We start from the raw sequence: 15,140 nt of genomic DNA on the forward strand, positions 1-15,140 counted from the left end.
GTGAAGGAAAGTTACAGATGTAGCTGACCTTGGGACATTTGAGTTTGAGATCTCGGTCTTTATTTCATCTGACAGTAAGTCCCCTTAATTTTGAACTCTTGCCTGCATCAGGACTTGATACAAAGCACCCCATTTTTAATTCTGGCTTTTGTTTTTGTATTGTCTTTTTCCTGCTTGCAGCTTGCCCCCAACCTTTCACCTTACCCAAGGCTGCCATGAATTGTATTCTTAGTAATGGTTGCAAACCGAGATCATTAACTTGTTCTCCTTTGGAAGTTATTTTCCCCCTTGTTTTCGTAACATTTGACTCTGTTCGTTCTTTTCCTACATCTTTGTTACCTTTTTGGTTATATTTTCTACTTCTTAGTTATATTTTCTACTTCTTATTTGCATTTCCTAAAAGTTGCCCTAACCCAGATTTTGTCCTGGGCCCCTTCTGTATCAGTTTACCCTTTCTTGGCAATCTTGTCCATTCTAGAAAACTCTGGGTTACCATTTTTATGCAAATGACTGGCTAATTTATCTAAATTATGCTCTAGTTTCCAAGTATTTGGGGTAGGGGTATATACGTAGAGGTACATATTTCCATGTATATAGGTATACATGGAGGTATGTATTCATGTAGTGATATATAATACCCTAAGTAGAATTCATTATCTTCTCTAACTCAGTGACATTGTGATTTCCCAGTCTCCTTGCTTAAAATCTTGAACAGTTGCCACCACTTCTGTGCTCTTGAGACTTCAGATCTGCCTGGTTGCCAAGTGGTGCCAATTTGTCCTGTGTAATCCATGTCATGGGTTTCTTCTTTTCAGTGTGTGCTTGTTCAACCCTGGTTCAGGCCTTCCTTCCTTTCTCTGAGTCTGCTCTGGTTCTTTCCTAAGGTGTAGCTGCTGCTCTCTTTCTTAGCCCGAGACGACTCTGAATCTTGTACTGGGTTCATTTTTCCTGAAACACAGTTCTGATCTGTTGTTCTTCTCTTCTGCTCATCCATGGTTCAGAAATTCCCTACTGCCTTTGAAAAACGGGATGCTTTTCTAAACCTTCCAACTTATTTTCCTTGCCACTGCCTCCCTTCATATAGGCTGGGCTCTACCCAGATGGATTAATGTTGTAAGAACCTGCGTGTGTTTTCCTGTTTGTGTCTCTATTTTTGCTTCCTTTTGCCAGCAGTGTGCTTTTCTCACATTCTCAGTTCTTAAGACCTTAACATCTTTCCTGAAGCTCTCAGATTTCCTGACCTGGAGATACTTTCCTTCGGCCATCATATGTACATTTACCCATAGTTAAAAAAATGTAGTGCTTATCACTTCCTAACTTGTATTATTTCAGAATGATTTTTATAAATCTAATTAGCTTTTGTATTCTTCATTGTGCCTAGTGCAGTACATTGTAGAAGTATTTGTTGAATTAACGAGTGGGTGAATGCATTCTGAATTAAACCGTCAGACAGTCTGGCCTCCTCTGTGTGTCCTTCCCATTACCTTGTTTATCTAAGACCATCTGCTTCTCTCCCTTTTGTAATTTTTTTTACTTTATCCTTGAATCTCTTCATGTATTGCTAAGTGGCTTATTACCCTTTGTAGCTTCTCTTTTCCTGAGTTAGTATTAATTTCACTTTAAAGACAAATTATGTCATTTCAGTGAAGGATGTGTGTGGGAAATTTACAGGAAATGGAAGCTAGTGTTGAGAATGACATCTTGATCCATTTTATGGGAAAGAAGCCTGCCCACCAGGATTTTGGAAATTTGCAAGTATAGGCTTAAATCCCTGGGCTGGTGGCCAGCTGAGAGTAGAAAGTAGAAGTTGTGATGATGTGTTCAATATCCAGGTGGAAGGCCAGGGGCCAGCTCCAGGGCCCTGGATTCCAGTCCACTGATCCAGGCAGCTGCCTTATATTCCTTAGAAGCAGCTGCCTGAGCTTTTGGTCAGATGATTGGTTTGAAGTGATGTCAGGTAAGAGTAGGGAAATAGATGTCTAACTACAGTATTGCCATTTTTGGAAAGCCAGTGAACCACCTGGGGTTCCTTGCATAGTTCTGGATATCCGGTTGTGGTAGTGAATTAGTTTTTTTTTTTTGCTGATGATTTCCAAGGAATATTTACTTGGTTTCATAGATGAACATCATTTGTCCAATGTTTAATGCTTAGTAAATGCTGCATCTTTTGAGCCTAGTTTAGTACCTATTTCGTTACAGCCTTTAGACTCTAGATCTTTATACCTGTTTCTTCAAAATTATATTCCCTCCTGCTCTTGTCCATTTCAGAAGCTGAATGGAACTGCAGAAAGAACTCTTTTTTTTTTTTTTTAATTTTTAAAATGCTTATTTTTGAGAGAGAGAGAGAGAGAGAGAGAGAGAGAGGGAGTGAGTGCACTCACACATGCAAGTTGGGGAGGGGCAGAGAGAGAGAGAGAGAGAGGAAGACACAGAATTCCAACGAAGCAGGCTCTGGGCTCTGAGCTGGAACCCATGGACCACGAGATCTGACCTGAACCAAAGTTGGATGCTTAACTGACTGAGCCACCCAGGCGCCCCGGAACTGCAGAACTCTTTAATTTCTGCCTCATTGCACTGTTTGTGGAGGTTTTCAGTTGAAGTGGCCCTAACAGCAGTTACCTTGAAAAGAGACTCAGGACAGATGGTGTGTTCGTCTGACTGCCTAGGAGAAAGTGACACCTGGACCCAAGAGGGGCCCCACATTGTTTTTAATCATCCACGTACTAAATTTCCGAGAGCGCAGAGAAGGCCCCAGGTTAACTGCTCTTCTGTCACCCATCTCTCTTTGGTTTCAGCTAGTGACACCTGAGCCACTCAAGGCAGGAAGAACTCTGAGCTGAGCAGTGGAGGCCTCTCTGGATCTGGAGAGAAGAGGTCACCTTGGAACCAGTAATGAGCCATCCTGACTGCAGGCTGAACCTCCGGCCCCTGGGGACCCCCAGAGGTAGCAAAAGGAAAATGGAGTCTACTCTAGCAACTGGAGACCTGAAATAAAATAAAAGTGGAACGGAATGCAGGGCGGGTCTTACGGGGCGGGTTTTAGGACTAAGGGAGGCTCTAATTCTTTTGGTGACTTGTTAAATATTCTTCTGTGTTATTTATTCTCGAATTAAGTGTGGTGTCTTGTTGTCTTAATTTATTGTTATATTGAGCACAGCTGTTTAGTTTCCTCCAGAAAAGTGACAGTCTTTTAGTAATTCCTATTTAAAAAAAAAGTTTGTGTCTATAAACAGGAAAGCATATTGAACCCATTATTCAGATTACGTTCTGTGCATGTTGTAGTGCTGACTTATAACTCAAGTCTCATCTGTGTACATTTTATTCGTGTTTCCTAATCCATTCTTTCCTTTTTGTTACTATTTAAAATAATTATCAGAGCATTTCATTCTTTTATTGGTCTTTCTAAATAAAAAGGTAAAATGTCTCCAGTTACAAAAATAGAGATGTTTGGTTGAGGAAAGAGTTGATTGCTGCCTCATGTTTCTAGGTGTGTCCTCTGTGGTTGGCCCACATGGTGTTGGTGCTTCGCCAGGTGACAAAAAGGCAAAGAGCAAGTCCGTACGAGGGAAGAAAAAGAGCATATTTGAAACCTACATGTCCAAGGAGGATGTTTCAGAAGGCTTGAAGAGAGGAACACTTATTCAGGTGCTTACAACATACTAGATGGCTATTCCTTGACTATGTGGAATCAGAAGTAACCTATTACTCATTAAACTGTTTATTCTGCATTGTGTGCGGAAATGATGAGCTCATGGGCACAGGACTCACCTTCTTACCCCTATGGTGCAGTTAGAGGTGGTAAGCTCCACAAGACAGACAGAGTGCTCTGAGATTTGAGAGGAAGGGGCCGTTACTTCCACTTAGGTCTGTCTAGGAATGTTTTATTGGAAGGGATATATTTGGGCCAGGCCGTCAATTGATGCAGTTGGAATAAATGAAGCTAAGAGAAAGTGCTTTACAGACAGAGAGATCAGTGTAAGCTACCCAGACAGAAGTGGGAAATAGAGTTTGGCTCTAAGAAACGTTGATAGTTCAGTTTGCCTGGAGCACGTGGATACTAAATGTTGAAGAATAGGGTTGAAAAGGATATAGTAAACAGCAGCAGGCAATATTTGTTGAGTGCTTTATAATTTACAAAATGTTTTTACAAACTAATGCATTGGTTTGGCTCAGCAAATGTTTGTTGAGCCCACATTGTGAGCCGGGAACAGTTCATGGTTAGGAGTGTGCCGCCCGGGTGCGCTCGAGGTGAAGGCAGATGAGACTGTCTTTCTGTTCTTTGAGCGCCTGGCCCAGGGTGGGCAGGCAGTCATGTGAACAGATGATTTGGGGAGAAATGGTAAGCCCTCAAATAAAAGTGTTACCAAGGTGTATGGAAGGATGTTAGGGGGAAACTGGAAGACTGTAGAGGTGACGTCTTGATGGATATTGAAGGATGGCTAGTTCGGGCCTATTGCACGAGTGATCCGTGTGCGGTAACAAGGTGTGGAGAGGCAGTGGCACTAATGGGGACATGAACTTGTGAAACAGTATAGAGTAAAGCAGCTTAGGTCTCCTCAGGCATGAGATATGAGGCAGGAAATAGGTAATGAGGTGGAGAGGGAGGCAGGATCACATATTCTTTGAATGAACTCTATAAATTTTGGATTGGTATAGAGGTATTGCGGTGTGTGACCCAGCTCACTTGAAAATGTCGATTGTGTTCCATTTTCTCTCATCCTGAGAGCCCACTTTCTATATTTGCGGCTTTGGCTGCAGATCCAGCCAATGAACACACACTGTCGTCTTCTTTTCCTTTTTAATCACCTTTTTGTATTTATCTGTATTCAAGTGCACATATGATTAATACAGACTCTTTTTCTTCATTGTAACCTTTGACCCTGTTATCTACCCCCCCCACCTCAGCCCCTGGTTTCTACGCCCTGCTCATGCCTTATACTCCAGCCTCTGGCAACCACTAATCTGTATCCCTGAGCTTGTTTTTTGTTTGTTTGTTTGTTGGTTGGTTTGTTTTTTTAAAGATTCCACATATCAGAGACCATACTGTATTTGTCTTTCTCTGTCTGACCTGTTTCACTTAGCATAATGGCTTTGAGGTCCATTCATGTGGTCACAAATGGCAAGATATCATCCTTTTTTTTAATTGCTGAGGAATATTCATTGTATATGTGTGTGCATGTATATACGCCACAATTTCTTTATCCATTCATCCATCAGTGGACACTTAGGTTGTTTTCATAGCTTGTCTGTTATAAATAATGCTGTAGTGAATACGGGGTGCACTTATCTTTTTGAGTATTTTTGTTGACTCTTGAATGGAAAACTTTTTAACAAACAAATTGATCTCTACGATTTTAGAGGTACTATTGGCTTTTTTTTTTTTTTTTTTTTTTTTAAACTTTCCCTGGATTTCTTTGACAAGGCCTCTCAGAGTTGAAGCTGCGTTTGGACATTTGTCCATTCATTAATCCATTCATTTGCTGTTTATCATTGAGTCCACATACCAAAGTCTGTGTTATCTAAAGTTTCTTGGCCTTCATCTTGTTTCATGTACGAAGACCCTTTGTGCCTTTCTCATTTTCATCTCCTGCCACTCTCCTCCAGGTACATGTTGCTCTATTCACCCTGCTCTTTAAGACTTTTTCTGTAAAAACTCTGCTCTTTGTTTTTTCTGTGACTCGGTACACACTGTTCCTAGTGCTTGGAATGCTTTCTCCCATTATCTTGATGTAATTGTACTTGACCTTTAAGTCCCTATCTAAATGTTACCCCCTTTGAGAAACCTTATTTTAATTCTCCAAGCAGAATTGGCCATGACTATTTCCTGAAACTGACTTCGTTGTTTACCCTTTATTCTAAAGTTATTGTCATTTCTTGGCATTTATGTTTCCTCAAATAGGCCATTCATTTCCTTATGGGTAGGGTTGTCTCTCATTCCCACATATTAGCCCGGTGCATGGCATTTGATTGATGCGTAATAAGTTTATATTGAGTAAATATTTATTTACTGAGGATAAAGTAAATAAAGGATCAAGGTACTGTCTTCTGAAGAAGAGTGAGGGAAACTCAGTTGTTATAACTTGGAAGAAAAATTGCTTATAACTTTGGTTACAGAATTTTTAGAGATACGGTGAAGAAAATATTCTACGATGATACAGGTTTTGCTCCTTCCTATTAACTTTTGCTTTTGAAGCAACTCTTTGCTGATATTAAAACAAAACAAAAAGCTGATCAATATAACAACTCTCTTTCCCAGGAGTTTGTAAATGATTCCTCCTGGCTTGTGACATCATGAGACTCTGCAGCCAGAGCCTCCCTCCACAGATGAGAACAGTTGTTCTCTGCAGATGGGGAGAGGAATGGGTTCCAGATATGAGGTCACCGTGTGAAATATACAACACTGTAAATAAGATTTTCAGAGGCAGGGAAACAGAGTCCATCTGCTTTCTGATATGAAGTTAATGTGTACAGGCCTTGATGGTAAGATAAAAAGCTAGACAAGAAAAGCTATTTGAATGCTGCTGGAGAAAATTAAACTTATTAGATATACTTGTAAGTATTTGTTAACTTTTGTGTTCAAATTTGAGTATATTGTGACATCCCTTTTTTCTCCCTATCCTGAGAAGAAACTTTTATTGAGCGATATTAAGGAGATATTTTAAAATAGGAGTAGGATAATATTTTTATTTTGTTTTCAGTGCTTTGAACAATAATTTGACAGTTCATTGGTGTTTTGCCCTATGTGGGGACGCGGAGTCCATGGTGACCAAAGGAATCTCTTCCTTGTATTTGAAGTGACCAGCAGTAACACATGATTATGTACATGTAGTTTTGAAAATTTGTTGTTATAAACAAGTTCTCACATCATACGTATGTACTTTCTCTCTCCATAGGTGTTGAACTAGGGGGATTATTATGGGAGATATTGGAAGAAACGAGAGTATGGGATAGACAGGCCTGGAGGGGACTTAGGTTTGGGGTGATGACCAGGGTGACACTGGGTGGGATGGTAGACCTGGCTGGTTTCCTGATCTCAGATGATGCTTTGGCCGAAGGTGGGCTCAGGTTGATCCCCCAGAGCAGGCTGAGGCATGATGTCAGAGTTCCCCCTTAAATAGAATATTGGTATAAAGTTGTTATTGGATCTTGGAAGAATTCCTAGTCCAGGAAGAGAGGACAGGATGGGTTAGTTTCTAAGACCATCATTTGTTACGAGTGAAATCGGCTGGAGAATGTTTGGGTATGAATGAAAAAGAATAGAGGTGACATTACAGTGGACTGACCAGCATTTAGAAGGCGCAGATGATCTTCATAACATTACTTCCAGGGCTGGTGGGAGAGCTTCAACTCTGCAGACATTCAGTAATGAGCTCATGTTTCTTGACTGCCTGCTAAGTGCCAGGCATATGCCAGTGAGTGAGATAGATCATTCACTGGGGGAGACAGGCAAACACAGCTACGACATAAAGAGGAAATTACAGCCTGTGCTGAGTGCTACTAGGGAAGTAAGAAAGATGAGAAAGAAGAATTAGGGGGAGCCACTTTCTATGGGATGGTTAGGCTGCTCTGAGCAGGCGATTTCTGAGTTGAGATGTGTAGGGTGACAACGAGCCAGCTCTCAGGAGAACTAGGCGCAGAACATTATAGGCCGAGAGATCAGGCAGTGGGAAAATGGCAGGCAGGAAAAGCCTCGGTGTTTCTGAGGAATATGAAGAAAGCTGTTGGACATAGTGAGCGAAGGGAATTACGATATGGGAATAAGTGAGAGGCAGCTGCCACAGGTAGGCTGTGTTGGAGAGTTGGATTTTATTAACACTGAGGGGTTTCAGTAGGGAGAGGGCATGATTGACTTTATGCTTTAAAAACATCTCTCCGGCAGTTGTGAGGTGAACAGTCTCGAGTGGGAGCTGGGCGACCCTGTAGAAGGCCAGCAGGGTGAAGCAGGTACAAAAACACGGGTGGCGGCCGTGAGGATGGTGAGGAGTGGAGCCGGACCTCGCAGGATGCTGATGGCTTAAATGCGAAGCTGAAGCGAAAGGAGGAATAAGCATAATTCCCAAGTTTTGACTTGAGCAACGAGATGGACAGTTTTGCCGTTCACTGCGGTGGGGAAGACTGGGGGTTGGAATGCGGTGCTGGAGTGTGGAGGGAAGGGAGCAGACGGCGCAAGTGAGGGATGAGGCCCCGGTGATGAGTGTGGCCAACAGAGAGGCAGTCTGAGGCAGTCACAGGCGAGGACTCTGGAACCAGACGGCTTGGGCTTCGATGTCGTGTGCAGGTGGGCACCTCTCAGTATCTTGGTGTTCTCATTTGTAAGAGGGAGGACAGCAGTACCCAGCTCATAGACTTGATTGGAGGGTTAAATTAGTTGATAGATACAAAGTTCTTAAAACAGTATGTAACACGTAGTAGACTTAATGTAAGTGTCATTTGAGATTTTTTTTGATGGCTATAGGAGAAACCTTTGTTACTCAACTCAGGGGGTTGCTGCCCACGGAGGGTTAGCTGGCTTTTCAAGAAAATGTGAACATACATATTTCTGTGTGAAATTCCTTTGCTTTAAGTATTCTCAAACATCCTGTGAGCCCAATAAAACATGTTTGTGATGGCCAAGTTAGCTAATTAGCCCAGTCATGTGGTATTTTTCTCCAGTAACATTCAGCTCCTTGGGTGCAGGCACGGAGAAGGCAGGTAATTGGGGTGAACTGAGAGCGAGGACTTGCCAGTCAAATAGAAGAGGGAGAGTGGACCCAGGGCTCAGGGTTTGCCAGGGCAGGAGGTAATGACAGGCCATGGCAACTAGGTGGCCAAGGCAGGGACTAAACATAGTGTGGAGACAAAATATGGTCAAGTCCATGGGTTGGAAGTCTTAGTGAAGACAAGACATTGTTGAAGTGGGGTATTTACCTTAAGTGAGATGCAAGGATAGAAGATCGTGATCAGAAAGTATGATGCTTGAGTTTTCATGTTTATAGAGTTGGTGTCATTAGCACTGATGCCAAGAGACAGCCGTGAACACAGGGGAGAGTGGGTAGGGTGGGTGGAGGAACAGGTGGCTAGAGTGACTGGCTAGGGTTGTGTGGTCAACCCTATGGATGCGAAGTTCCATGAGTGTTTATAGGGATGGGGGTGCAGAGGAAGACAGTGAGCTACGAGTCAGAGCACTAGGGAATCAGAGATATGATCAGAAGGCTTGAAAGTGATAGCACTGAGGAGGTATAGCAGGAGCTAATGATATGATCTTCAGAGGATCTTGGTTTTGATCAAGAATGGAGGAAAAAAATAATTTTAAAAGCTCAATGGGGAAGCAGGGGACAAACATTCTTCTTCTGGTCCCTGAGATACATGGGATAGGAGAGATAAAATAGACTCCCTTTGAGAGCACATCAAGGGGAGTGATCCTGTCAGGGACAGCTGGGTTTCAGTTAAGTCAGGAAGCACAGGAGCATTCAGGGAAAGATGGAGCATTGTAGGGGCCTCACTGATCAAGTTCAGGCCTAGGAGAGGGTTAAGGAGGAAGATGAGTGATGAGGGTTTGGGTAGATTAGGTGATGGTCATAAAAATATGAAAATGGAAGTCCTAGGGGCGCCTGGGTGGCTCAATGGGTTGAGCGTCCAACTTTGGCTCAGGTCATGATCTCGCAGTTCGTGAGTTCGAGCCCTGCATGGGGCTCTGTGCTGACAGCTCAGAGCCTGGAGCCTGTTTTGGATTCTGTGTCTCCCTCTCTCTCTGCCCCTCCCCCACTCACGCTCTGTCTGTCTCTCTCTGTCAAAAATAAATAAACATTAAAAAAAATTAAGAAATGGAAGTCCTAGACTTTTGCAGATGAATAAGACAAAGACAGATGTATTCTTTTGCTAGAAGAACATCAAGTGAGGGGGGAAAAAAACCCAAAACAAACCTTAGATCAGAAAGCAATGCTTGGAATCAGAAAATGAGTTTTTAAAAACTTTAACTTCAGTGAATTGACTTTATTTGGAGTGTCTTCCCCTCACTAGACACTACACTTTATGAGGCAGAGACTTTTATTACTCTCCATCGTGTCCGCATCACTTAGCATAGTGCCTGTCATGCTAGTCTTCAGGAAATTGTGTTGAGGGAGTGGATAAAAATTGAGGATAAATGTAATAAGCCTTTTATCTCCCTCCTCCAACAAGAGACAGCTATTCTAGAAGTGAAATTTCAGTGACATTCATGAAAAGGAACTGGCCTCAGAGAGCTCTGCTGGCCTTGTCTCCCACCCCACCCCCCCACCCCCCTACCCTGAGCAGAGTTACAACATCGTGGGGCAAGAGTAGTTGCCCTCGGGGCGCCTGGGTGGCTCGGTCGGTTAAGCGTCCGACTTCGGCTCGGGTCAAGATCTCGCGGTCCGTGAGTTCGAGCCCCGCGTCGGGCTCTGTGCTGACAGCTCAGAGCCTGGAGCCTGTTTCCGATTCTGTGTCTCCCTCTCTCTCTGCCCTTCCCCTGTTCATGCTCTGTCTCTCTCTGTCTCAAAAATAAAGAAACGTTAAAAAAAAATTAAAAAAAAAAGAGTAGTTGGCCTCTTAAGCACTCTTGCTTATGTGGCGTTCTCTGCCTGTACTTCCCTTCGGATTTATCTGTGAATTTTTCTCCTCTGTCAACGAGCGGATCAGACACTGTCTCTGGAGCCTTTCCTAGTGCCCCCAGCCGAGAGTAAGCTGTGTCCTTACTTGCAGAGTTCTTCATATTTTACTTTAGAAGCAAGGACCGAGCTTGATCACCACTCTCTCTCCACAATGTGTGTCTCAGGATCTTGAACGTAGCCAGTATTCAATAAATCTTGAATTACGTCCACTTAGGATGTTAACAACAATAGTATAAACTGTGACATGGGAGTTTGTAATTTAAACATTTAAACATGGTGCACCGGTGGAGGGAAGGACTATTTTCTACTTTATTTTATGCTCTCACCTATTTTGTTAATTAACATATCTTCGAGTCTTTCAACATTTTAGGGGGGAAATGTTATTTAAAACACTTTCTCAAGACACCTTTTGAGTCTGGCTCTTAGGAAAATAACCGCCTCTATCCATGTGTTCCGGTGGCCTTCAAATGCAGCTGGAACCTTGGGAGGGTTACAGCTTCCTGCAAGAGCCTAAAATACTGAACTGCTATTGAAGGCGGCCCCCACCTGCACCCCTGTGCGTAAATAGAAGCAGACCCTGATTTGGTGCTGGAATAACATGAAGTTGAAGGCAGACTGGGTGGCCTGGCTGTTGGAGTCAGGATTCCCATTTACATTAAGAGCTGGTTCTGGACCATTTTGAATTATTGACTCATTTGGCTCTGCAGAAGTGCCACAGTAAAAAAATATGCATCTGGTCTCTCAAGGTTGAGTATCCAGGTTGGAAGTCAACCTGTATCACTTTGAAAATTGTCACAGACATGAGCAAGCATGGCAAGGTCTCCGTGAATAAAAAAGGCCATTATATAGCGAGGCGTAATCCCCACATAACCTTGTTCTCAAAGTAAAAGTTTAAATGTGAAGACCGGCGTCCGGGGGCACGTAAAATCCCAGTAGTTGCTGCTCTGCCGCTCCTCACCTCTGCCCGTTCACAGCAAGGTGCCAGTGTGAGCTTTCAGTCTTCGATGGAACCTTGTGTTCCAGACATCGATATAAATCATGTTTCACGCAGTTTACGAGTGGTTCGCATATGCCTGAGTCGTTTCCTAGATCGAGCTGTTTAATTAATTTAAAAACGTTTTATTGGAGAATAACATACATATGGAAAAATTCTAAGTGTATAACTAGATTTTCACAGATTTTATTTTTTATTTTAAAGGGTGTATTGAGAATTAATCCAAAGAAGTTTCATGAAGCCTTCATTCCTTCCCCGGTAAGTTCAATAACTTTATAATAAACTTAATGTCACAGTTAATTTTTTAGATGTGCTCTGAAACTGAAATCATATATTCTAACTAAAAAGCAGAGTAGTAAAACAAAATCGAGGATGGGCAAGGATTTGTTTCAAATTTAAATAAGCAAAATTTGTCTTTGGCTAACAACCCCTTCTGCCCGTCTTAAGCCCACACTGCGAGTAAAGGGGACAGTACTTGTTACTAGGGCTGCAGAGAGCAGCTGAACCCACACAGACGCCCACTAGTTTTTGCAGTTGAATGCCCTTGGTTTATAGCCTAAAAGGATTTATGGGTTTTTCTGCTGATTTAAGTTAATCTTTCCTAAACACGCTATCTACTTTCGATCTACTGCGTGAGCTAATTTGCAAATATGTCCAAAAATAACGTGTAATGCTTCTTTTCTTTTTGGTCAGAGTTTCTCACTTCACTTCTATGCAGGTGATGGGACTTGGTATAAGGCTCTTCACCATTGGGTTTTTATACCCTCCTGATTCATTTTAACAGGCTCTCTCCTGTTAAGGGAAGTTCACTCTGACATATCGTTAGCAGGAGGTCTCTGGATAAGGCTTGATTGTGAAAGCTAGGAGAGCAACATTCTCAAATTCCTGACGTGACTTTTCCAGGCTGCCATAAATAAGATAGCCATAGAATTATAGATTTTTTTTTTAGATTTAGATTTAGATTTATTTTGAGAGGGGGAGAGAGAGAGACAGAGAGAGAGCGAGCGAGCGTGTGTGTGTGCGCGCATGCAAGTATGACCTGGGGAGTGGGGCAGCAGGAGAGAGAGGAGAAACCCAAGCAGGGTCTGTGCTGTCGGCACGGAGCCTGATGGGGGGCTCAATCCCACAAACCATGAGATCATGACCTGAGCCAGAATCGAGAGTTTGGACGCTCAACCGACTGAGCCACCCAGGTGCCCCCATTTATAGATGTTTTAACGGTGGAAGAGAGCATAGGAATAAATTTGAGCTTATTGATGAGGGAATGGAATACACACACATATATATATATATATATATATATATACATATATATATATATATTTTGGTTAACATATTTCATGATGTTAAATGACAAGTTTAGTGAGAATACAAGCTCAGTCATGTGCTTCACAGGTGGTAGTTGTGTCACAATAACTTTTAAGATCTGTTCCCAAGCTCAGTGTAGTTCTTTTTTTCTTGTCCTACAGAAGCCAAGGATTCACATTTGTTTCTCAAGTTCAGTCTTACGGCTTGGGTTAGATAAAAAGTATCACTGGCATGTTACATTGTTCTCTCTGAATCCTATTCTGTTCCTGTGATGGGATGTGCTAGATATGCTGACCCTCGTACTTTGATTGTATAACTGAGGGTCAGCTTTGTGGCATAACTTACCTGCAGGAGTAGTTTTATCGTTCAGTGGAAACACTGCTTACATGGTGTTAAGATTCTCAAGTTTGCTCATAAGATGAAAATCACATTCAGTAATCATAAAAATTACCCATGAATACTCTTAGGAATATGCCTTGTTGGAGACAGATAATCTCTCAGTAAATCCAGCATAACTAGCATTTTCTCTACATTAGAAAGAATTACCATTTATTCGTTGGCATACCAGTTGAAGGAGCTTGATTATAATAGGGGCCCCGGTGTATGAAAAACATGGATTTTTTTTTTTAATTTTTTTTTTCAACGTTTATTCATTTTTGGGACAGAGAGAGACAGAGCATGAATGGGGGAGGGGCAGAGAGAGAGGGAGACACAGAATCGGAAACAGGCTCCGAGCCATCAGCCCAGAGCCTGACGCGGGGCTCGAACCCACGGACCGCGAGATCGTGACCTGGCTGAAGTCGGACGCTTAACCGACTGCGCCACCCAGGCGCCCCATGAAAAACATGGATTTTTAAGCATGAGAATCATACCCTGTGCAGTAAGGAGTTCATCCTGAGAGACACCTGGGAGCTGAGCAGATTATAAATCTCCTGTCTCCTGTGTTCACTGAAGTTTGCTGTCATCGATTGGAATGTTAAGGGGAGCTCCACAGAACCTTTTGAAAATTTTATTGCTTATTTTCTTTCTTCTCTGAATACACAGTATTGAATTTCCCTGAGTTGGATCCATGTTAGGCTGGTTCCTAAGAGGTGTGGGGCTCAGGACAAGAATACAAATGGAGGCATGCATACTTTATAATAATAAATATTTAAGAGTATAAATCAAACTAGCAAACTGTTAACACATTCATAACAAATAAAACATATTTCTTGCCAAAAATACCTCTGTGTACCTGGGTTCAAATGTAGAATTCTCAGACTCCTTGGAGCTCCATGCTGAAGTGTGGGTGCATGGAGAGGGTCCACCTCTGGCCTACCCTTCTTCCCTTCCCAATCCTGTCTTCCCTCTTTGCTGCCCGCCCACCTCCCCCATCAGTGAGGGTGCTTGCATGCACTTATGTGAGCATCTTATCATATCCCACATGTCCAAGTTCTTTCCACATGCCTTGCAAATACCTGTCCTTTAGCCACCTGTCAAGTCCAATGGGTGCCACCAGTGACTGTGGTCTGCCTTCGGGCAGACAGACCCGGGGAAGATGCCTGTGTATGCCCTGGAAGTGAACTTGGAGCTGATTACCCCAGGGATGCTCATCTGTTTGGCCCTTAGAATTCCCTACTTATGGAGAGGAGTGTGACTGGAGAAGGGCCAGAGTAAAGGTCCTCTAAAATGTGGGGCCTAGTTAGGTTCCTATAATTTAAATTCATATGACCTAAATTTGCAAATGATGTGTTGCCACAGTTTAATTGGGCTTGTTAAAGGAAGTTAAGAAGCAAAAGTTATTGATGTTTCAAAAGCCCAAGTTGTTCTCCTACTTGAAATTGTATTTTTGGCATGTCCTATTAAGAATCTTTTAGACAGTTGTGATATTAGGATTGGCTTATTTTTATGCCTCTTTTATTCTCTTATTTGGCACTAATGGAGTAGTAATATTGTCTCAGAGGTAAAAAAGTGCTGAATGATTCACCTTTAAGTAACTAAGAACTGACTGCAAAAGCTCTATCAAAGCCTAGTTGTAAGTTTTGGTTGTAGATACGGGAACAGTCCTGCATTCTAGTTTTGTGGGGTTTTTTGGTCAGCTTAAGTTTTTAGAGGCATTATAGAAAGTATTGAGGAGGGAGATAGTGGAGGCAATAAATTGCATGTAGATAAACCCCACAGCCACCATTGGTCTGGATATATGAGCATATGTAGCTCATGTCCATGTCGAGTATGAACTGGAAAAATGCTCG

The 15,140-nt window shown here is 42.5% G+C and overlaps 1 protein-coding gene across 7 annotated transcripts in view; it reads left to right on the forward strand.

Moving 5' to 3' along the window:
- Positions 1-15,140, forward strand: part of DIS3L2 (DIS3 like 3'-5' exoribonuclease 2) — a 351,641-nt gene that overhangs the window by 51,833 nt on the left and 284,668 nt on the right. For all 7 annotated transcript variants that reach the window (XM_019838866.3, XM_011285625.4, XM_011285626.4 and 4 more), the window contains 3 exons: positions 2,796-2,944; positions 3,488-3,645; positions 11,806-11,859. In XM_019838866.3, the coding sequence (XP_019694425.2) occupies positions 2,893-2,944; positions 3,488-3,645; positions 11,806-11,859 (264 nt within the window). In that variant the 5' untranslated portion in view covers positions 2,796-2,892. The remainder of the gene's footprint in view (positions 1-2,795; positions 2,945-3,487; positions 3,646-11,805; positions 11,860-15,140) is intronic.

Source organism: Felis catus, chromosome C1 (assembly GCF_018350175.1).
Source record: "Felis catus isolate Fca126 chromosome C1, F.catus_Fca126_mat1.0, whole genome shotgun sequence".
NCBI lineage: Eukaryota > Metazoa > Chordata > Mammalia > Carnivora > Felidae > Felis > Felis catus.